Source organism: Dasypus novemcinctus, chromosome 23 (genome assembly GCF_030445035.2).
Source record: "Dasypus novemcinctus isolate mDasNov1 chromosome 23, mDasNov1.1.hap2, whole genome shotgun sequence".
Taxonomy (NCBI): Eukaryota; Metazoa; Chordata; class Mammalia; order Cingulata; family Dasypodidae; genus Dasypus; species Dasypus novemcinctus.
In genome coordinates this window covers 1,841,450-1,858,455 of record NC_080695.1, presented here as the reverse complement: position 1 = coordinate 1,858,455, position 17,006 = coordinate 1,841,450, and the positions used below count along the sequence as shown (strand labels likewise).

Sequence of the window (17,006 nt, the reverse complement as noted above, 5' to 3'; positions counted from 1 at the left end):
GGCCGGGGCTGGGACCTGACGTGCCTTTGGTGGGGGCACGACTCAGTCCCCAACAGAGTGTTTCTTGAATTTTTACATATTTTTTCCCCGCAACAAAGGAACATTTCTTTTTAGGGTTTTTGGATGTAAATTTTAAGGGAGGTGAAGCCAGACATTGTGAAACTTGGAGAAAGAATTTTTTTTTTTTAAAAGTCCTACATCATGTAATCTTAAAACTGCCCAGGAATCTGAATGGAGAGTGTGTCCGTTACCTCACATGTCAGATTTAATGTTCCCAATGTCAGATTTAATGTTCCCACGGGTAACCCGGAATAAGTAAGCCTTTAATTGATTTTCTGAAAATGATTCCAGTTTCAGAAGCCATTTTTGATGGGGACACTATATTGTTCAAAATGTTGGTCTGGGGTAGTGTGGCCAGCTCTTCAGAGCCTGCCTTCCTGCCATGAAAGCTCGATGGGTTCTAGTAGGTCCCGTGTTTTCCCGAGGTTTCCTTTTGGATGGCAGCTTGTAGCAGAATTCCTGGAAGAAAGTTAGCACCATGGTGACTCGGAGGAAGAGGAGGAGCTGGAGGGGAGTGAAGAGCTGCCCTCAACTTCATGGACATGGGAGGGGAGAAAGCGCTTTGTCTTGGAATCTGGAAGACCGCGGGGGAAAGCACCAGCTTATCAGGATTTCTGGAAAAGCAGTGGAAAGACACAGGAAGAACCCGGCACAAACTGAAACACAGGGTGATAGCACAAAAGAATTGTTTGTATTGTGCTTTTTCTTCTCCTCCCTCTCCCACTACTGGCTTCTGGAGAGAGGCGCTGCCTTAGTACAATGGCAGAGAAGTATGTCTTTGGTACAAATTGTTATCAGAAAGGTTAGAAAGTCAAAAACAAAAGCCACTCTGTTCTTAGACCTGAAGTGAGTTTGTTGAAAACCCAGGCAAGGATACTTCCTGAACTTTGCTTCCCCCGCCCTGGCCAGCACCAGCAGGGAGTTTAATTGAGCGTGTCTGGAAGCAGTTAAACTTTGTCCAAGGTGGCGATGTTCCTGCAGGTGAAAGCACAGGTTCTGCAGAATCCCCAGCATGGCTAGCAGGTAGGAAGGCCACGTCTTGGCCGGCTCAGGGGAACCAGCGACACGGTCCAGACCGAGGTCCCTGGGTGCTGCCGGTAGGACGGGAAGGTGGTCTCCAGCAGCAGACCTGTCTTGGAGTCGGTGGGCGCAGCCTGGCCTGGCCACCAGGGTAAGAAGAGACTGACTGTGGCAGGAAGTGGGCACTGCGCCTGGACGAGCAAAGTACCAGGAACGAGGAACAGTGGCATGGACGGTCAGGAGCCACCAGGAGGGGCTGGCCACGCTTGAATGATTGACAGCTCTGAACATGGCAGCTTAGATGACTTTAAACAGTGAATGTGACCCTGAGGCATAGTGTAGTTTTCCGAGATGCTAAGATTTGTAATTCGTAAAGGTTTTAGAAGTCGGTAGCATAGACTTGTGAGCTTCTGGGCAAAGCTAGGTGCTCTCTGGGTGGCAAATAATAATTGATAGGGACATATCTGTGAGCAGTATTTATCCAGTGTACTCTGAACCAAACGCACAATGCGCTTTAAGATTATGTTTGCCTCTCTTCAAAGGCAGATGTTTGCCCCATTTCCCTGGAAAACTACCTGGCTTGCTGACATTTCTACAGCATGCACTTTACTAGTAGAAGCAAACCTGTGGCCCAGACCGTGAGGGCGTGTGTAGGTCGGGGGCTCAGCGCAGGGAAGGGCAAGACCGCACTGGGGAAGCTGCCTGGGGCACCAACTGGCCTGTGGCTCCAGCTCGCTTGGCTCCTCAGTGCGGCCTCGGCACCCGCACGGAGCTGCCTGGCCTCCTGGCCTCTGGGGATTTAGGTCCCGTCAGGCTGAAAAGGGCAGGCCAGTGGAGCAGTCCTCTACTGCCCAGCAGCCCACAGGGCGTCTGTGAATGTGGATGGAAGTGCTGCTGGATCAGGCCTCTGTGATCTCTTATATTTTGGGGCAAATTCAGGGTAAATGCAAAAACAAAATCTTTGGAAAGTAGAAACAGTTTCATCTGTGTATAATTTACATGTGCCAGGAGGAATGAGGCTTACTTTAGGAAACAAGGAGTTGAAGGTGGGCAGTGAGGTGTGGCCCTCCTTTACCTGTCTAACAGGTAAGGTAAGTACGTTGTTGAGCATGGAGCATGTGCACGGTGGGGATGGTGAGGCCATGGCCGCTTCTGATTCTGGGGGAACTGGAATATGCATAATGTTTACCTCCTCGTTCCTGTGCCCCTGGGGAGTTATTTTGGCCGTGAACTGTTTTCTTTAAGCTCCGAGGAAGATTTTGGTGGTAGGCACCCCAGGCTTTTAGCCCAAGAAGGTTGCAAATTTTGATGTGAATCCTTGGCATAATGAAAGAGCCAGGCTTAAGTGCTGGGGCAACCTCCTTTCCTTCCTTGGTGGGAGAAACACTCAGCCTGGTGCTGTGTGAGCTACACTTGATAGAAAGTAAGTAAGTGGCCGAGCTGTCTATTGGGGTACAGGCCGTGCAGGCCAGGAAAGACTGTTGTGCCTCTGCCAAAAAGGAATAGTTGGTCGCTAAAATCTGACCTTAAGAGTGAAGCTCTAGTGGGCATCAGATGCCATTCTCTGAAAGTCTCAACACCAGTTAATCTTCGGCAGTCTTTGCTGGCTTTGCTTTGGGGAGCAACGGGGGCTAGGGCTCAGTCTTGCCTCCCTTGCCTGGGGACTGAACGTCTGTCCCGGGGAAGGTGTCCATGTGGCCCCGTCACAGACCAGGAGCAAAGCTGTCCTTCTGTAGCTTTTGGCAGGGTATTGTTCAGCCAACTCTGGTCTTTCATTGACATTGCTAATAACTGCACTTTTTAGAAGTCTGGGATGGACCTTCCTGGCACCCATTGGGCTGAGTCTTTGCAATGAAAATTAAAGACGGCACTTGTGGTTTGCTGCGTGGGATTGTCGGTGAGAGGCAGTAACAATTCTTCTTCGGATTGTTTCCTTAGATCTGCTTTGGATCTTGTGCCCTGCTTTCCACTGTACTTTCTCCCGCTGCCTGGGCTCTGACATGCAGGCCCCACCTGCTTTGCTCACCATTTGGCTTTTCCTTGCTGACTCTGGCCCCTTCCCCCCATTTCTGCTCCTGTCCCCACTCCCTGCACAGCCAATGCAGAGACTGTCCTGTATCGACACTTACTGGCAGGCGTGCTGGAGTGGTTGAAGCTGGTGGTTGAGGAGGGGTCTGGGCCTTCCTTACAGAAGACAGAACAGCTCAATGACATGAGAAAAACTAGAGCTGGTGGCCTCTGAAAGGTTTCAGATAGTAAATGGGGTGCTTTTGATGAATTTCTTACATGCCTTAGATTCCAAGGAAGATCAGAATTTTGGAAATTATGGAAATGTAAGTAGAAGAATTGAGCATTCCATTAGAAAGGAACATAAACCTGTTCTAGCTTCATTCCCTGTTTTACTCTCTGGTCTCACAAGCAAATAGCAGGGATTTTCCACCTCCAGTGACATGTTTGTCCCACAGTCCTCCAGGTAACTGTTTTAAATGCCACGTGCTTTGAAGAGCTCCTGCCTGTGTTGTCTTTTAATTTCATAAGGTTTTTACCTTATGAGATCAGTATTTATAACTACCACATTACAAATGAGCACAGTGGGCTCGGAGTGGTTAAGGCACGCGTCCAGGATCGCAGCTAGTGGGTGGCAGACTGAGGGCTGGGCCCCGGGGGTCTCAGTAGCCACAAGGCTCCTGCCAGTCGGCTCAGCCCCAGGGTCCCTGAGGGTGTGGCCCTCTGGTTGACCCTTGCCATTGGCCGAGGGCTGGTGCCTGTTAGGACAGCACGTCCAGCACGCCCTGTTGCACTTGTTAGGATACCAGAAGCAGTACAAAGTGCTCTTTCCAGCTAACACTGTAACTTTCCTGAAACTTTTTTGTTTGCAAATTGTTAACCTCAATCTTTTGAGCACCAAATGTTGGCTACCTCTCCTAACCTGCAATTGCATTTTAATTAAAGTTGAGATTATAAATTGAATATGGACTGTTTAATGCTTCTTCAGTTTTATATCGATTTGTACAATCCACAGATATTTCTTGTCTACTTTATGGCAGGCCCTGTGCTAGGAACTGGTGTATAGTTATGTCAGTGAGAAAATATTAATAGATGTTTCACTTATCAATACATGAAGAAACCTATAATTTACATTTTAGTATTTTAAAGTTAGACTAGATTGAATTCAAAGCAGTAGCCTGAACGTACGTAACAGATATTGATGGTGACTTTTAAATTAAAAAATGCATATGCCCATGCCTACCATCCAAAATTCCAGTAGCCTTCTTTACAGGTTTGGAAGAGCCAATCATCAAATTTATGTGGGACAAAAAGGGACCCTGAATAGCCAAAACAATCATGGGCCAGCTCCACACGGTCAAGAAGGCTCAGGGTTTGAACCGCGGACCTCCCATGTGGTAGGACAAAGAAAGAAGGTGGGGCTTGGGTTTGAAACAGAAAGCTCCTGAGTCCGGCCAGCCATCAATAAACCATTTTTCCTTCTCAAAATTAAAAAAAAAAAAAAAAAAAAATGAAGGTGGACCTACCTCACACCATATGGCTCAAGCTGTTGGGCTCCCGTCTACCATATAGGAGGTCCAGGGTTTGATGCCCAGGGCCTCCTGGTGAGGGCAAGTTGGCCTGCACGGCGAGCTGGCCCACACAGAGTGCCGCCCTGCGCGGGAGTGCCAGCCAACACGGAGAGCTGGCACAGCAAGATGACGCAACAAAAAGAGACACAGAGGGAAGTGGGCTTGGCCCAATGGACAGGGCGTCCACCTACCACATGGGAGGTCCACGGTTCAAACCCCGGGCCTCCTTGACCCGTGTGGAGCTGGCCCATGCGCAGTGCTGATGCGCGCAAGGAGTGCTGTGCCACGCAGGGGTGTCCCCTGCGTAGCGGAGCCCCACACACAAGGAGCGTGCCCCGTAAGGGCAAGCTGCCCAGCACAAAAGAAAGTTCAGCCTGCCCAGGAATGGCACCACACACACGGAGAGCTGACACAGCAAGATGACGCAACAAAAAAGAAACAGATTCCCGGTGCCGCTGATAAGGATAGAAATGGTCCCAGAAGAACACAGCAGATAGACAGAGAGCAGACAACTGGGTGGTGGGGAGGATAAATAAATAAATAAATCTTTAAAATAAAAAGAGACACAGAGGACAGACAATAAGAGACATAGCAGAACAAGGAGCTGAGGTGGCGCGAGAGAATGATCGCCTCTCTCCTACCCTGGAAGGTCCCAGGATCGGGTCCTGGAGCAACCTAACGAGAAGACAAGCAGACACAGAAGAGCACCCAGAGAATGGACATAGAGCGCAGATGACGGGGAAATAAATAAAATCTTAAAAAAAAACCAACCAGAGTGAGATGCCACTTCACACCCACTAGGATGGCTGCTATTCAAAAACAACAGCAACAGCAACAAACAGAAAATAGCAAGTGCTGGAGAGGATGGAGAGGAATAGGAACGTTCATTTATTGCTGGTGGAAATGTAAACTGGTACAGCTGCTGTGGAAAACAGCTTGGCAGTTCTTCAGAAAGTTAAGTACAGAATTACCAAGTGACCCAGCAGTCCCTCTTCTAGTTGTATACCCTGAAAAACTGAAACTAGGGACTCGAGCAGCTATGCACACACTAATAATATTCATAGAGGCATCATTCAGTTCTCAAAACTGTGAGCAACTCAAGTGTCCACCAGCAGATGGCTGGATAAACAAAATACCGTCTAGCCATACAGTGAAGTATTATTGGGCTGTAGAATAAAAAGAAGTAAAGGGCTGGTACATGCTACAGCATGGATGAACTTTGAAGACAAATTGAGTGAAATAAGCCAGATATAAAAGTTCAAGTATTTTATGATCTCACGAATGTGAAGTAATTAGGATAAGCAAATTTATAGCATCAGAAACTAGAATTGAGGTTACCAGGAGCTGGGGTGGGAGCAGGGTGGGAAGTTAAGGCTTGTTGGTGCACTTTCTGTTTGGGGTATGGGAAGAGTGTTGGTTGTGGGTGACGGTGATGGCAGGGCAGCGTTGTGGACGTATTTAACATTTCTGCACTGAAGTGTGTCCTGGAATGTGGTTAAAGGGAAATGTAGGTTTAAGTGTACGTTACTAGAACAAAACAACGCGCAACACAGTGAACCCTATTGTAAAATATGAACTGCAGTTAATATAGTTATAATATTCTTTCATTAATTGTAACATAGGTACCACACTAATGTTAATAAGAGGGAAAACTGTATGTGGGGGGGCGGCGTTATATGGGAACTCTGTGCTTTCTGCATGATTTTTTTGTAAACCTACAATTTCTCTAAAAAAATGGAGCATGAAAAATGCTTATGCCTACCTTATTGAATTTTAAGTTCCTTAGTAATAATTCTGTGCTGGAAGCCACAGAATGAGCTTGGGTCTACTGGGGTTATGATGTGATCTTGTGATGCTTTGCATCTGTTTTAAGTAGATTCTATACCTAACTTGAAAGATTATTCAAATCATTTTTTCTTTTGTTGAGTATGTTCCAGTTTTTGATTTTTAACAAACATTGCATCATGTTTTGTCAGGTAATGTTCTTGCTTCGTGGTCAGCAAGGACTTCGCCCCATGCCTCAATCTCTCTCTCCGGCCTTGTGGTTTCCAGGCTGGGCCGCGGCAAGTGCAGACTGACTCTGGCACCCTCTCTCCTAGGCTGCCGAGGTGAGCGACAGTGCGTACATGGGCTCCGAGGGCACCTACAGCGAGTGCGAGACCTTCACGGATGAGGACACAAGCACCCTGGTGCACGCTGAGCTGCAGCACGAGGGCGACGTGGACAGCGCGGGGGGCTCGGCCGTGCCCTCTGAGTGCCTGGATGCTGCCGAGGAGTCCGAGCCCGACCCCGGTGCGCTGCTGCTGCTTGCAGGCAGGTCCGTGATTGCTGTGTCCTGGCTGCCCCACGTGGTGCGCAGTGCCCAGCTAACCTCGGTCCTCAGAGCAGTCCTCAGTTAAGGCTATGTGGCAGAGATGCCTTTTAGAGTCAGATACCCAGCCTGCGGGAGCACATGGCTGATGGTCTTAGAGCCAGGTTCACATCCACTTCACCTCCCTACGCCCATCTGCCCCGAGAGACCTCCTTTTTCCAGCTGGCTTCTGCTAGGAGAAATTGTCCCTTCTGCTGACACCAAATGACCCTTGTTTTAGAAGGTGCATGACTTCTTTGGCTGTGAGATAGAGAAACCGTAGCAGAGAACCTTTAACTCTCTCATGGACCGGGGCACGGCCTAGACACAGTGTGCGGTGTTTGTGCTGGTAGGGTCTTAGCACCCTCCATCCTCCCAGCGTCTCCCCACCCCACCCCAGGTTCCCCATTCTCCTTCCCACCCCAGGAATGTGTTCCGGCTCCTGTCTGTGAGCACCAGCATGGAGCTCGTTGTGGTTGGAGGGTAGGGTCAGGAAGGTGCCTGGGGTGGGGACTTAGGCCTGAGTGAGAGCTCAAGATGCAGAAAACCTTCCCTCCATCACTTGAGTAGGTGTGGAAGTGCTTGCTTTGTTTGTTTAGCTTAGTTTATTTCGTTCCACTTTTTGGTTTGACCCTCACAGAGTTTTTGTTTCCTCACTCTTTAGCTGAGGCGTAATACGCCTACAGGTGCGTGCACACGTCCTGAGTGCATAGCTGCGGGTGGGGCAGGTGGAGCTCCCGGCAGTGGCTCTCCTGGTGTACCTGATGGCAGGGCGCCGCGCAGTCTATGTCCGTCTGTGTCCTTCCCACCTCCAGCTTCTTCCACTTAATGTGGTTGTGGATTCATCCATATTCTTTTTTTTTTTTTAATTCTTTGATTTTTTTTCATCCATATTCTTGTGTATGGTTGTAAATCATTTGTTTTTGTTTTTATTAGAGTATTCCTTTGTGTAAATATGCCATAACTTTTTAATTCAATCTACTGTTGATGGGCACTTATGTAGTTTGCAGATCTTGGTTTTAGGAATGAAGCTGCTATAAAAGTATATGTCTTCTGGGGCCTCGTATATACCTGGGAGTAGAGTAATTGGGTCTTTGGGTGCCCGTGTTCGGTGTTAGAATCCACTGCCGAGAACTTTTCCCAGGAAGTGACACCGGGCCACATCCCCACTCGTGGGGTCCCGCGCCCTCCTCAGCACTGGGCAGTTTCCTTTCCCACACGCACGTCTGGTGGGTGGTGGTGGCTTTGCCCCCCGTGGCACACGAGGTCAAGCACCTCTGCTTATGTTGATTGCCCATTTGGAGATCCTGTTTTGTGACATTCCTGTTCAAGGCTCTTGCCCATTTCTTTATTGCAGGGGTCTGTCAACTTTATCTGTAAATGGCCAGATAGTAAATAGTTTTTGCTCTGCAGGAACACTCGGCTCTGCTGCTTCTGTGCAAAAGCAGCCCGTCAGCGCAAGAGCAGCGAGCAGGCTGTGCGCATTGACACGTGGGGCTAAGCCTCCGCAGGGCTCTTTTTATGTTTCAGAGATGTGTATTGCAAACATCTTTTCTTACTCTGTGGGTTGCCTTTTCACTTTCCTGTTTTTGAGAAACAGATGAGTATTTTGTTTTTTCAGTCTTCATTTTCTTTTATGGTCCGCACCTTCTATGAGCTGTCTACAGAACTTGGCTTGTTTTACCATCACTATGACGTTTGCTTCAGCTTTCCTAAAAGCTTTTTGGTTTTACCTTCTGCAATCTCTCTGGAACTGTTTTTTTTGTGGGTGTGGGTGTGGGGTAGGGCTCATTTTCCCTGTGTGGACATCAGCTGACAGCCTCACTCACTGCAGAGTCCTTTCTTCACCATCCTGTGGGGTCACCTTTGTCTGAGGTCGCTGTACAGGAGTGTGTATATTTCTGGACTCTTCCATTCCAGGTTGTTTGTCCATTCTTGAATCAAGGCCACACTGTCTTTGTATCCAGCTTGATAACAGATCATGGTGTCTGGTGTACATCCTCCAGTTCTGCCTCTCTTGTAGATTGCTCTACTGTCCATTGTGGGAAGAGTGTAGGAGAATGTGGATTTCCCCAAGCCCTGCTCTGTAGTCAAACGTGAGGCATGTAGCTGCCATTGGTTGGTTCCCTGCCGGACATGAGACCCCTTTCCTTTGGACACCCCTGGCCTATGGGGTCACTTGTCCATTGGAGACCCCTGTCCCTTTGGAGCAATGTCTAAAGGCAGAAAGTGACAGGTTTTAAGCCCATCATTGTCGTTTCTGAAAGAAGAGTGGTTCTGTGCATGTGTCTACATGCTGAGCTGCTCCCCGGCTCAAGGAGCCCCATGGCCTCTGCTCTGTGCTGGGCCGGGGCGCCTTCGCTGAGCTGCTGAAGAGCACTCTCCCTAGGGGTCAGGTCTGGCTCTCCTTGAAGACAGTGGGCCTGTGGATAAAGTAAACCACTGTTGTTAAAATAAATTGCAACCTAGTATGGTATCTTGTAGTCCAGGCTATTTTAAAATGGTGGGTATTCTTCTGTTACCATGTATCGGCAGATGAGACCTGTTTGCAGCCAGGTAGTAACACTTGCGCTGGGAAACAGTGTCAAGAAAACAGTAAGAAGTAAGGAAACTTCAGTTTGTCGAGTGGAGTTAGGAAGGGGCACCGAGCCAGTGGAACCTGCGTTTTCTTTTCACTAAGGCGTGTGGGGTCATCGCACGTCCGTGGGCCTGGCAGGTCCTATGGGTGTGGGGCTGGAATGTGTTCCACGGGGCTGCACTCAGGTCTTCCACGCCGGGGTCTGCTCCTGGCTCTGCCCCCTCCCTTGGGTGGGTGGGAGTCGCTTTGCTCTCTGAGGGGCAGCCCGTAAGGCCTGCCTTCAGTTCCCCGGGGATCGGTGGTCAAGTATTTTAGTCCAGTCCTGGCGTGGCACTCCGGGTGGGCCACGGAGCCCCAGGTTGGTTCAGCTCATGCGGCCATCCCCGTCCAGCCGTGCACTCTGCCCTAGCTCATCAGGCCTCGGGAGCTTGCCCCTCTGCTCTGGAAGAGGAGAGGAATATCCACTTCCAGAAGGAGGGCTGGTGCTTGGAAACCCCCCGCGCTCCCTGGCTGGGATCTGCTGCTCCCATCTTCCATGAAAGCATAAGTGTGAGCTCACACGCATCAGGGGCATGTGAGCGACAGCCTCTCCTATCAAGAAGCGGTTTGGGCACTTCTACCCTAGACACAGGGTCTGTGGCTACCCCTGCACTGTCCAGTGCAGTGGCCACTAGCCACGGGGCTGTCAGGCACTCGCATTGTGGTTAGTGGAAAGTCTAAAATGCAGACCACATTTCACAGGCTTACCAGGAAAAAGAAGGTAAACCTCAAGTGTTTGAAATGGTAGCATTCTAGATATACTGGGTCAAGTCAAACACACTGTTAGAACGTGTCCTGCCCGTCTCTCTCCCTTTACCTGGCTGTGTCTTGTCCCCACAGGCCCCACCTGCATGGCCAGCCCATTGTCACGGTGATCAGAGGTGAGGAGCATTTCGAGGACTACGGAGAGGGCAGTGAGGGGGAGCCATCCCCGGAAACCCCGCCCCTCTGCAATGGCGGAGATGGATATGGAGGCCCTGCTTTTCTTTCCCCCAGGTAAGGCAGTCCCGGCGCTGTGCTCATTTCCCTCCCTTTGTCTTCATGATTTCAGTTGTGAGGAGAGTTTCCCCTCTAAGTTCATAAATTGGTAAGAGAAAACTTGCTTGATCTGATGATGTAATAGAATTAAATCACATGAACATGTTTAAATGCATCTTGAACAAAGCTTGGCTGAGGTGCCAGTTGTCCAGCTGCAATCCCAGATGGCGCTGGGTTGGTGAGGCCTTGGCTTGCGTTCAGAAACTGGGCTTTACAGCGTCCTTGACCGACCTGGACAGAAGCTTTAAAATCACCCATGGTTCTTTGGATTGATCTCCAAACTGTCTAGAAAGTTGACTGAGTACACTGAGCTGTTATATCTAAAGGACAAGACCCCCCCTCAGGGAGAGCTAGTTATTCCCAGGTCGGTTTCCTCCTAGTATGGGGAGGTTTATCGGAGAAAGCAGAGTCCATTTTATTTTTGTTCAAAACAAGCGATCTTAAAATACTGTGTCTCTGGACCTGGGTGTGCCTGCTGGTGATCTCCGCTTCCCCAGGTGAGACCCTCGCTGCCAGCACAGCTTGTCCACATCAGCCACCCCTGTGCTCTGCTCCCAGTGCTTGAAATTCTCTGGCTTTGACAACAGCAGAACCTGGGACTCTTTAAATCAGTGACTGTGAGGCTCTTCCTCTGCTTGGTTGTTCACCGGGAGGACCGTGGTGGGAGGGGCTGTCCAGCCGAGACAGCCGGCCCTGCCTGCTGGGTGAACGTCCCTCCTCCTCCAGGCCCCGGGCCCTCCTGGCAGCTGCTGCCAGTCATGTCCTGGGAGGGGCCCCTCACGTGTTGCCTGCTGAGCCTCGAGGGCCGTTGTTGAGGGCAGGGTGGTGCAGGCTGGTCCACGCTGGGAGAGGCCGACTTCGAGCAGTTTTCCTTGGTTTTGGTAAAAGGCTAAAGGACTGGAAATATTTTTAAAAATCTCTTCCTGTCTGTTTAGTTTGTGCCGTTTCTTTTCCAGTACTTTCACTGCGCAACCTCTGTGCCACCTTTTGTGTCTCACTTTTCACCTTCGTTTAAATGTAACTCCCAAGTTGACTCCCCACAGCTTTTGGGTCCTCATGTCCCCTTGCCTGGGTGCAGATGCGTGACTGCTCAGTGCTCCCGGAAGCAGGGAGCGGTCAGCCGCATCACTAAAAACTGGGTACCTGAGCTGGAAGTATTCTGACTTTTTAACAAAGGTCTTAAAAATGGCAAAATTATTGGTGATTCATGATCCACATGTTTTTTTTTTATCCTAGTGGTTTTTATTTTATTTTATTTTATTTTTTTAAGATTTATTTTTATTTATTTAATTCCCCTCCCCTCCCCTGGTTGTCTGTTCTCTGTGTCTATTTTGCTGCGTCTTGGTTCTTTGTCCGCTTCTGTTGTCGTCAGCAGCACGGGAAGTGTGGGCGGCGCCATTCCTGGGCAAGCTGCACTTTCTTTCGCGCTGGGTGGCTCTCCTTACGGGGTGCACTCCTTGCGCGTGGGGCTCCCCTACGTGGGGAACACCCCTGCGTGGCAGGGCATTCCTTGCGCACATCAGCACTGCGCACGGGCCAGCTCCACACGGGTCAAGGAGGCCTGGGGTTTGAACCGCGGACCTCCCATGTGGTAGACGGACGCCCTAACCACTGGGCCAATTCCGCTTCCCCCTAATGGTTTTTAAAGCAGTTACTAAAACTGTTCTAAAACACTAAGTAAAAATTCACCTGGAGGCGTCCTTTGGCATCACCTTTATGTTTTTGGCAAAGTAGAAATCAGTGTTCAGTTGTTTACCTTCTGGCTGAAGAGGGTTTGAGCTTGTTTTCCAGTGGACCCGCTGGGCCTCACCGGCGTTTCTGAGCAGGAAGGGCAGGCGCCCACAGGGGCCGCTGCTGCTCATGCGGGCGGGCTCGCCTGCCGCGGTGGTTCGGGCTCCGAGGTGGGCCCAGCAGTGCAGACGTGAGCCAGGGTCTTCCCCAGTAGGCTCTCCAGCTGCCCTCGCTGGCCCCTCTGCATCCTGCCATGCCGTGGCTCCGCTGGGAGTTGCAGGTGGCCTGCCTGGGCCTGCTCTCTGCTCACCCGACCCCTCTCCTCTCTCCAGCACCGACCAGCTTGCTGCCAAGCTGCACAGCCTCCTCACTGATGAGGTCTTTGAGTTTTACTGTAGCCAGTGCCACAAACAAATCAGCCGCCTCGAGGACCTCTCTGCACGCCTCAACGATCTTGAAATGCATAGGTAACTGCTGTGTGCTGCCTGATCCTCGCTCCCAGGGCGAGGGGACCCTCTGCTGTGGTCCCCACCTTGCTGGGCTGGCCAGCTGTGAGCCAGCCGAGGCACATGGGGCAGGCAGGGGAGTCCCCGGGCCCTGGCTCCTCCCTGCATGCGGCCGAGCCTGTGCTCTCAGCACTCCCGGCTCCTCCCTGCATGCTGCAGCCTCGTCTCGGAGGGAGGAGGTGGTCTCCAGAGGGCCATGCTGTTCTGCGTGTACAGACATCTGGACTTAAAAGATGGTTTATTTTACCAAAAGAGTTATTCAGTTGTGAGTCGTGAGGCAGCACTGGGAAGCTTAAAACGCGTTTGGTCTTTACAGATGCAGAGAAGTTAGTTGGCGTCAGGGCTTGTCTGTACTCAGGAGGGCTCCTTCCCTGAATTTGTTCTTGTAGGGCTGTCTGAGGCTCAGTGACCGGAAGAAATCCAGCTCTAAAGCAGGCACCAGGGGCCCAGGACGTGCCTTTGCCCCTGCTCTCCCTCCCTTTGTTTCTCTTCTCCCTCTCCTGGTTCCAGTTTCTGCAAAGCTTTCCCTCCCCTCTGCATCCTGGTACAGAGCTCAGGACAGAGTTCCCTAGGAGACAGTCCCTTTCACTCGTTCCTCCTAGCTCCACAGACTCAGGCATGGGAACACCTGGGGGTTGTGTGCACGTAGTGACATGCCCATCATCACGCATGGTCAACTGAGCCTGTGTCACGTCCCAGTCCCTGGGTTGGCTGCTTTTGGGGAGGGTCACCTGTGGGTCTTACCGTCCAACAGCCACAGCCCAGCAGAGAAGAGGTGGCTAAGAGCCACTCCTGTGCAGCATAGGAAGTGTTGGGCTCCAGTGCCCAAGCCAGGATGACTGCATGGAAGACTGCTTTGGATTGGGTGGGAGGTCAGCCCTGGTGTGTAAAAGGAGGCAGGACGATGAGCCATGTGTGATGCTGCAGTGTGTGTTGGAGTCTTTTCCGAGCTGCTTACCTGCCTCGAGCCTGCCTCCACATCTGCCCCGTGCCCCTGTAGGGGCCTCAGGCAAGGCCTGGTGGCGCTGCACTGCAGACAGCTATTCCTGCTGTCTTCTCTCCAGTTCTGATGCCAGCATTTTTCCCAATTGGCTTTCTTAATCTTTTTTCTGAGTAGCTAGGTTTAAGCTCCATGCAACATTGCAAAACAGAGGCCTCAAACAAATGCCCCAGTTCAGGTGGAAAAAATGGGGTGAGCCTTCCTCCCATATGGCTAGTGGGGGCCCCCACGCACCCCTCGGCGAGGAGCGGTTGGGCCCTGTGGGATCGATGGGTCTTTGTGCAGATTTCAGGAAATCTGGCAGCTGGTGATTCCAAAGATCCTCTGGTCCCTCTTAAGGAAATTGGTTCCCACCTCTGGTGCATGTTTAGCTGGGCCCTGCCTGGTTGGGAGCTGCCCTACGGCAGACAGACAGGTTGAGGTCAGGCATGTCACCTCTGTATTTGAAAGTGGATGTGAAGATGCGCATCTCATCTCTCATTCTCTAAAGATTGTGACCTAGAAGTGACCTTTTCCCACCTTGAGGTCCTGCCTAAGACAGCCATGCTCACCTCTGCCAGGCTTTGTGGGGCCAAGAACAGACCAAGTGCAGCCCTTGGTCGGGTGGGATCTCCGTCCAGGCTCAGCCGCCCCTTTCCACTATAATCAGGACACACGGCTGTCACACAGAAAGTTCCCCCAAAGTGCTCACTTACAGAGATCTGAATCTATTGACTGCCATGAAATTGCCTCAAAATAAATGTATTTGATTATAGTTTGTGGGTAAGTCAGTTTGGTTAAAACCATATTCTGGAAGCTTTGGCATCAGATACAGTCATGCCTTCCCAGTGAGCCTCAGAACATGGCTGCAGCGTAGTATTTTCCAGACAGCTGGGAGCTCCTGTAAAAACGATTCTTTTGTAAAAATGGAGAAGTCTGTTTTACCTAGAGATGTAGTTTCAGCTGACAAAGCTGCCCCTGGATAGCCAGCCCAGCCCAGCCCCTGAGGTAAGCTAGACAGTGGCATTGTGGCATTATGCCTGAACTTTTAGTTTTGGGGAGTCTTGATATTAGGATGAAATGAGGTTTGTCTTACAATGCACAGGGTCAGCAAAGGCCCAGTCAGAAAAGGGGAAGCTCAGGGAGAGTTTACCGTAAAGGATTCCTAAGCACCCCGCACTGGAAAGGCAAGGCCGCCCAGACGAACCGCCCTGGGGCTGAGATCCGGCTCTTGGAGAGGGATGGCCGTGGCCCCCTAGATGCAGAGAAGCCACTGCGCCCCAGCCTCGGAACTTGCCAGAAAACCACTCCTCGGCGGCCAGGACGGCCTTTCACTGGGCAGCAAGTAGCAGAGGTGCACTCCTAAAGGCTGCCCAAAGAGACATCAGGGGCGCTGCTGGCCGCTGGATGGAGCCGGGCATGGCGAAGCCGGACAGGGCAGCTGCTCATGCTACCACGCGCACCTCCACATGCCCCGCCACACACAGCACCACACGCACCGCCACACATCTCCACACGCACCGCCACACATCTCCACACCACCACACGCACCACCACACGCACCACCACACACCACCACACGCACCACCACACATCTCCACACGCACCGCCACACATCTCCACACGCACCGCCACACATCTCCACACGCACCGCCACACATCTCCACACCACCACACGCACCACCACACACCACCACACGCACCACCACACATCTCCACACGCACCGCCACACATCTCCACACGCACCGCCACACATCTCCACACGCACCGCCACACATCTCCACACCACCACACGCACCACCACACATCTCCACATGCACCGCCACACATCTCCACACGCACCGCCACACATCTCCACATGCACCGCCACACATCTCCACACCACCACACGCACCACCACACACCACCACACGCACCGCCACACATCTCCACACCACCACACACACGACCACACACCACCACGCACCCCCACACATCTCCACACATCTCCACACGCACCACAACACATCTCCACAGGCACCGCCACACATCTCCACACGCACCGCCACACATCTCCACACACACCGCCACACATCTCCACACCACCACACGCACCGCCACATATCTCCACACGCACCGCCACACATCTCCACACGCACCGCCACGCACCACCACACACCACCACACGCACCGCCACACACCGCCACACACCTCCACACGCACCGCCACACACCTCCACACGCACCGCCACACACCACCACATGCACCGCCACACACCACCACATGCACCGCCACACATCTCCACACGCACCGCCACACATCTCCACACCACCACACGCACCGCCACACATCTCCACACGCACCGCCACACATCTCCACACGCACCGCCACACATCTCCACACCACCACACACACCACCACACACACCACCACGCACCACCACACATCTCCACACGCACCACAACACATCTCCACAGGCACCGCCACACATCTCCACACGCACCGCCACACATCTCCACACCACCACACGCACCACCACACATCTCCACACACACCGCCACACATTTCCACACCACCACACGCACCACCACACATCTCCACACACACCGCCACACATCTCCACACCACCACACGCACCGCCACACATCTCCACACGCACCACCACACACCACCACACGCACCACCACACATCTCCACACGCACCGCCACACATCTCCACACCACCACACGCACCGCCACACATCTCCACACGCACCGCCACACACCTCCACACGCACCACCACGCACCTCCACACGCACCTCCACACACCTCCACACGCACCTCCACGCACCTCCACACGCACCTCCACATGCACCACCACGCACCTCCACACGCATCAGCACACACACCTCCACGCACCTCCACACGCACCTCCACGCACCTCCACACGCACCACCACGCACCTCCACACGCACCTCCACACGCACCTCCATGCACCTCCACGCGCACCTCCACGCGCACCTCCACGCGCACCCCCACGCGCACCTCCACACGCACCTCCACACGCACCTCTGCGCACCTCCACACGCACCACCATGCACCTCCACACATCTCCACACACACCTCTACACGACCCCCCACACCACCACATGCACCACCACACATTT

At 52.1% G+C, this 17,006-nt stretch overlaps 1 protein-coding gene across 4 annotated transcripts in view; it reads left to right on the top strand.

The window, feature by feature from the left end:
• Positions 1-17,006, top strand: part of RAB11FIP3 (RAB11 family interacting protein 3) — a 103,612-nt gene that overhangs the window by 71,363 nt on the left and 15,243 nt on the right. For 2 of the 4 annotated variants that reach the window (XM_058285576.2, XM_071211104.1), the window contains exons 4-6: positions 6,758-6,975; positions 10,466-10,621; positions 12,727-12,861. In XM_058285576.2, the coding sequence (XP_058141559.1) occupies positions 6,758-6,975; positions 10,466-10,621; positions 12,727-12,861 (509 nt within the window). Of the gene's footprint in view, positions 1-6,757; positions 6,976-10,465; positions 10,713-12,726; positions 12,862-17,006 lie in introns of all 4 variants that reach the window. The other 2 variants (XM_071211103.1, XM_058285577.2) reach the window with 2 other exon arrangements.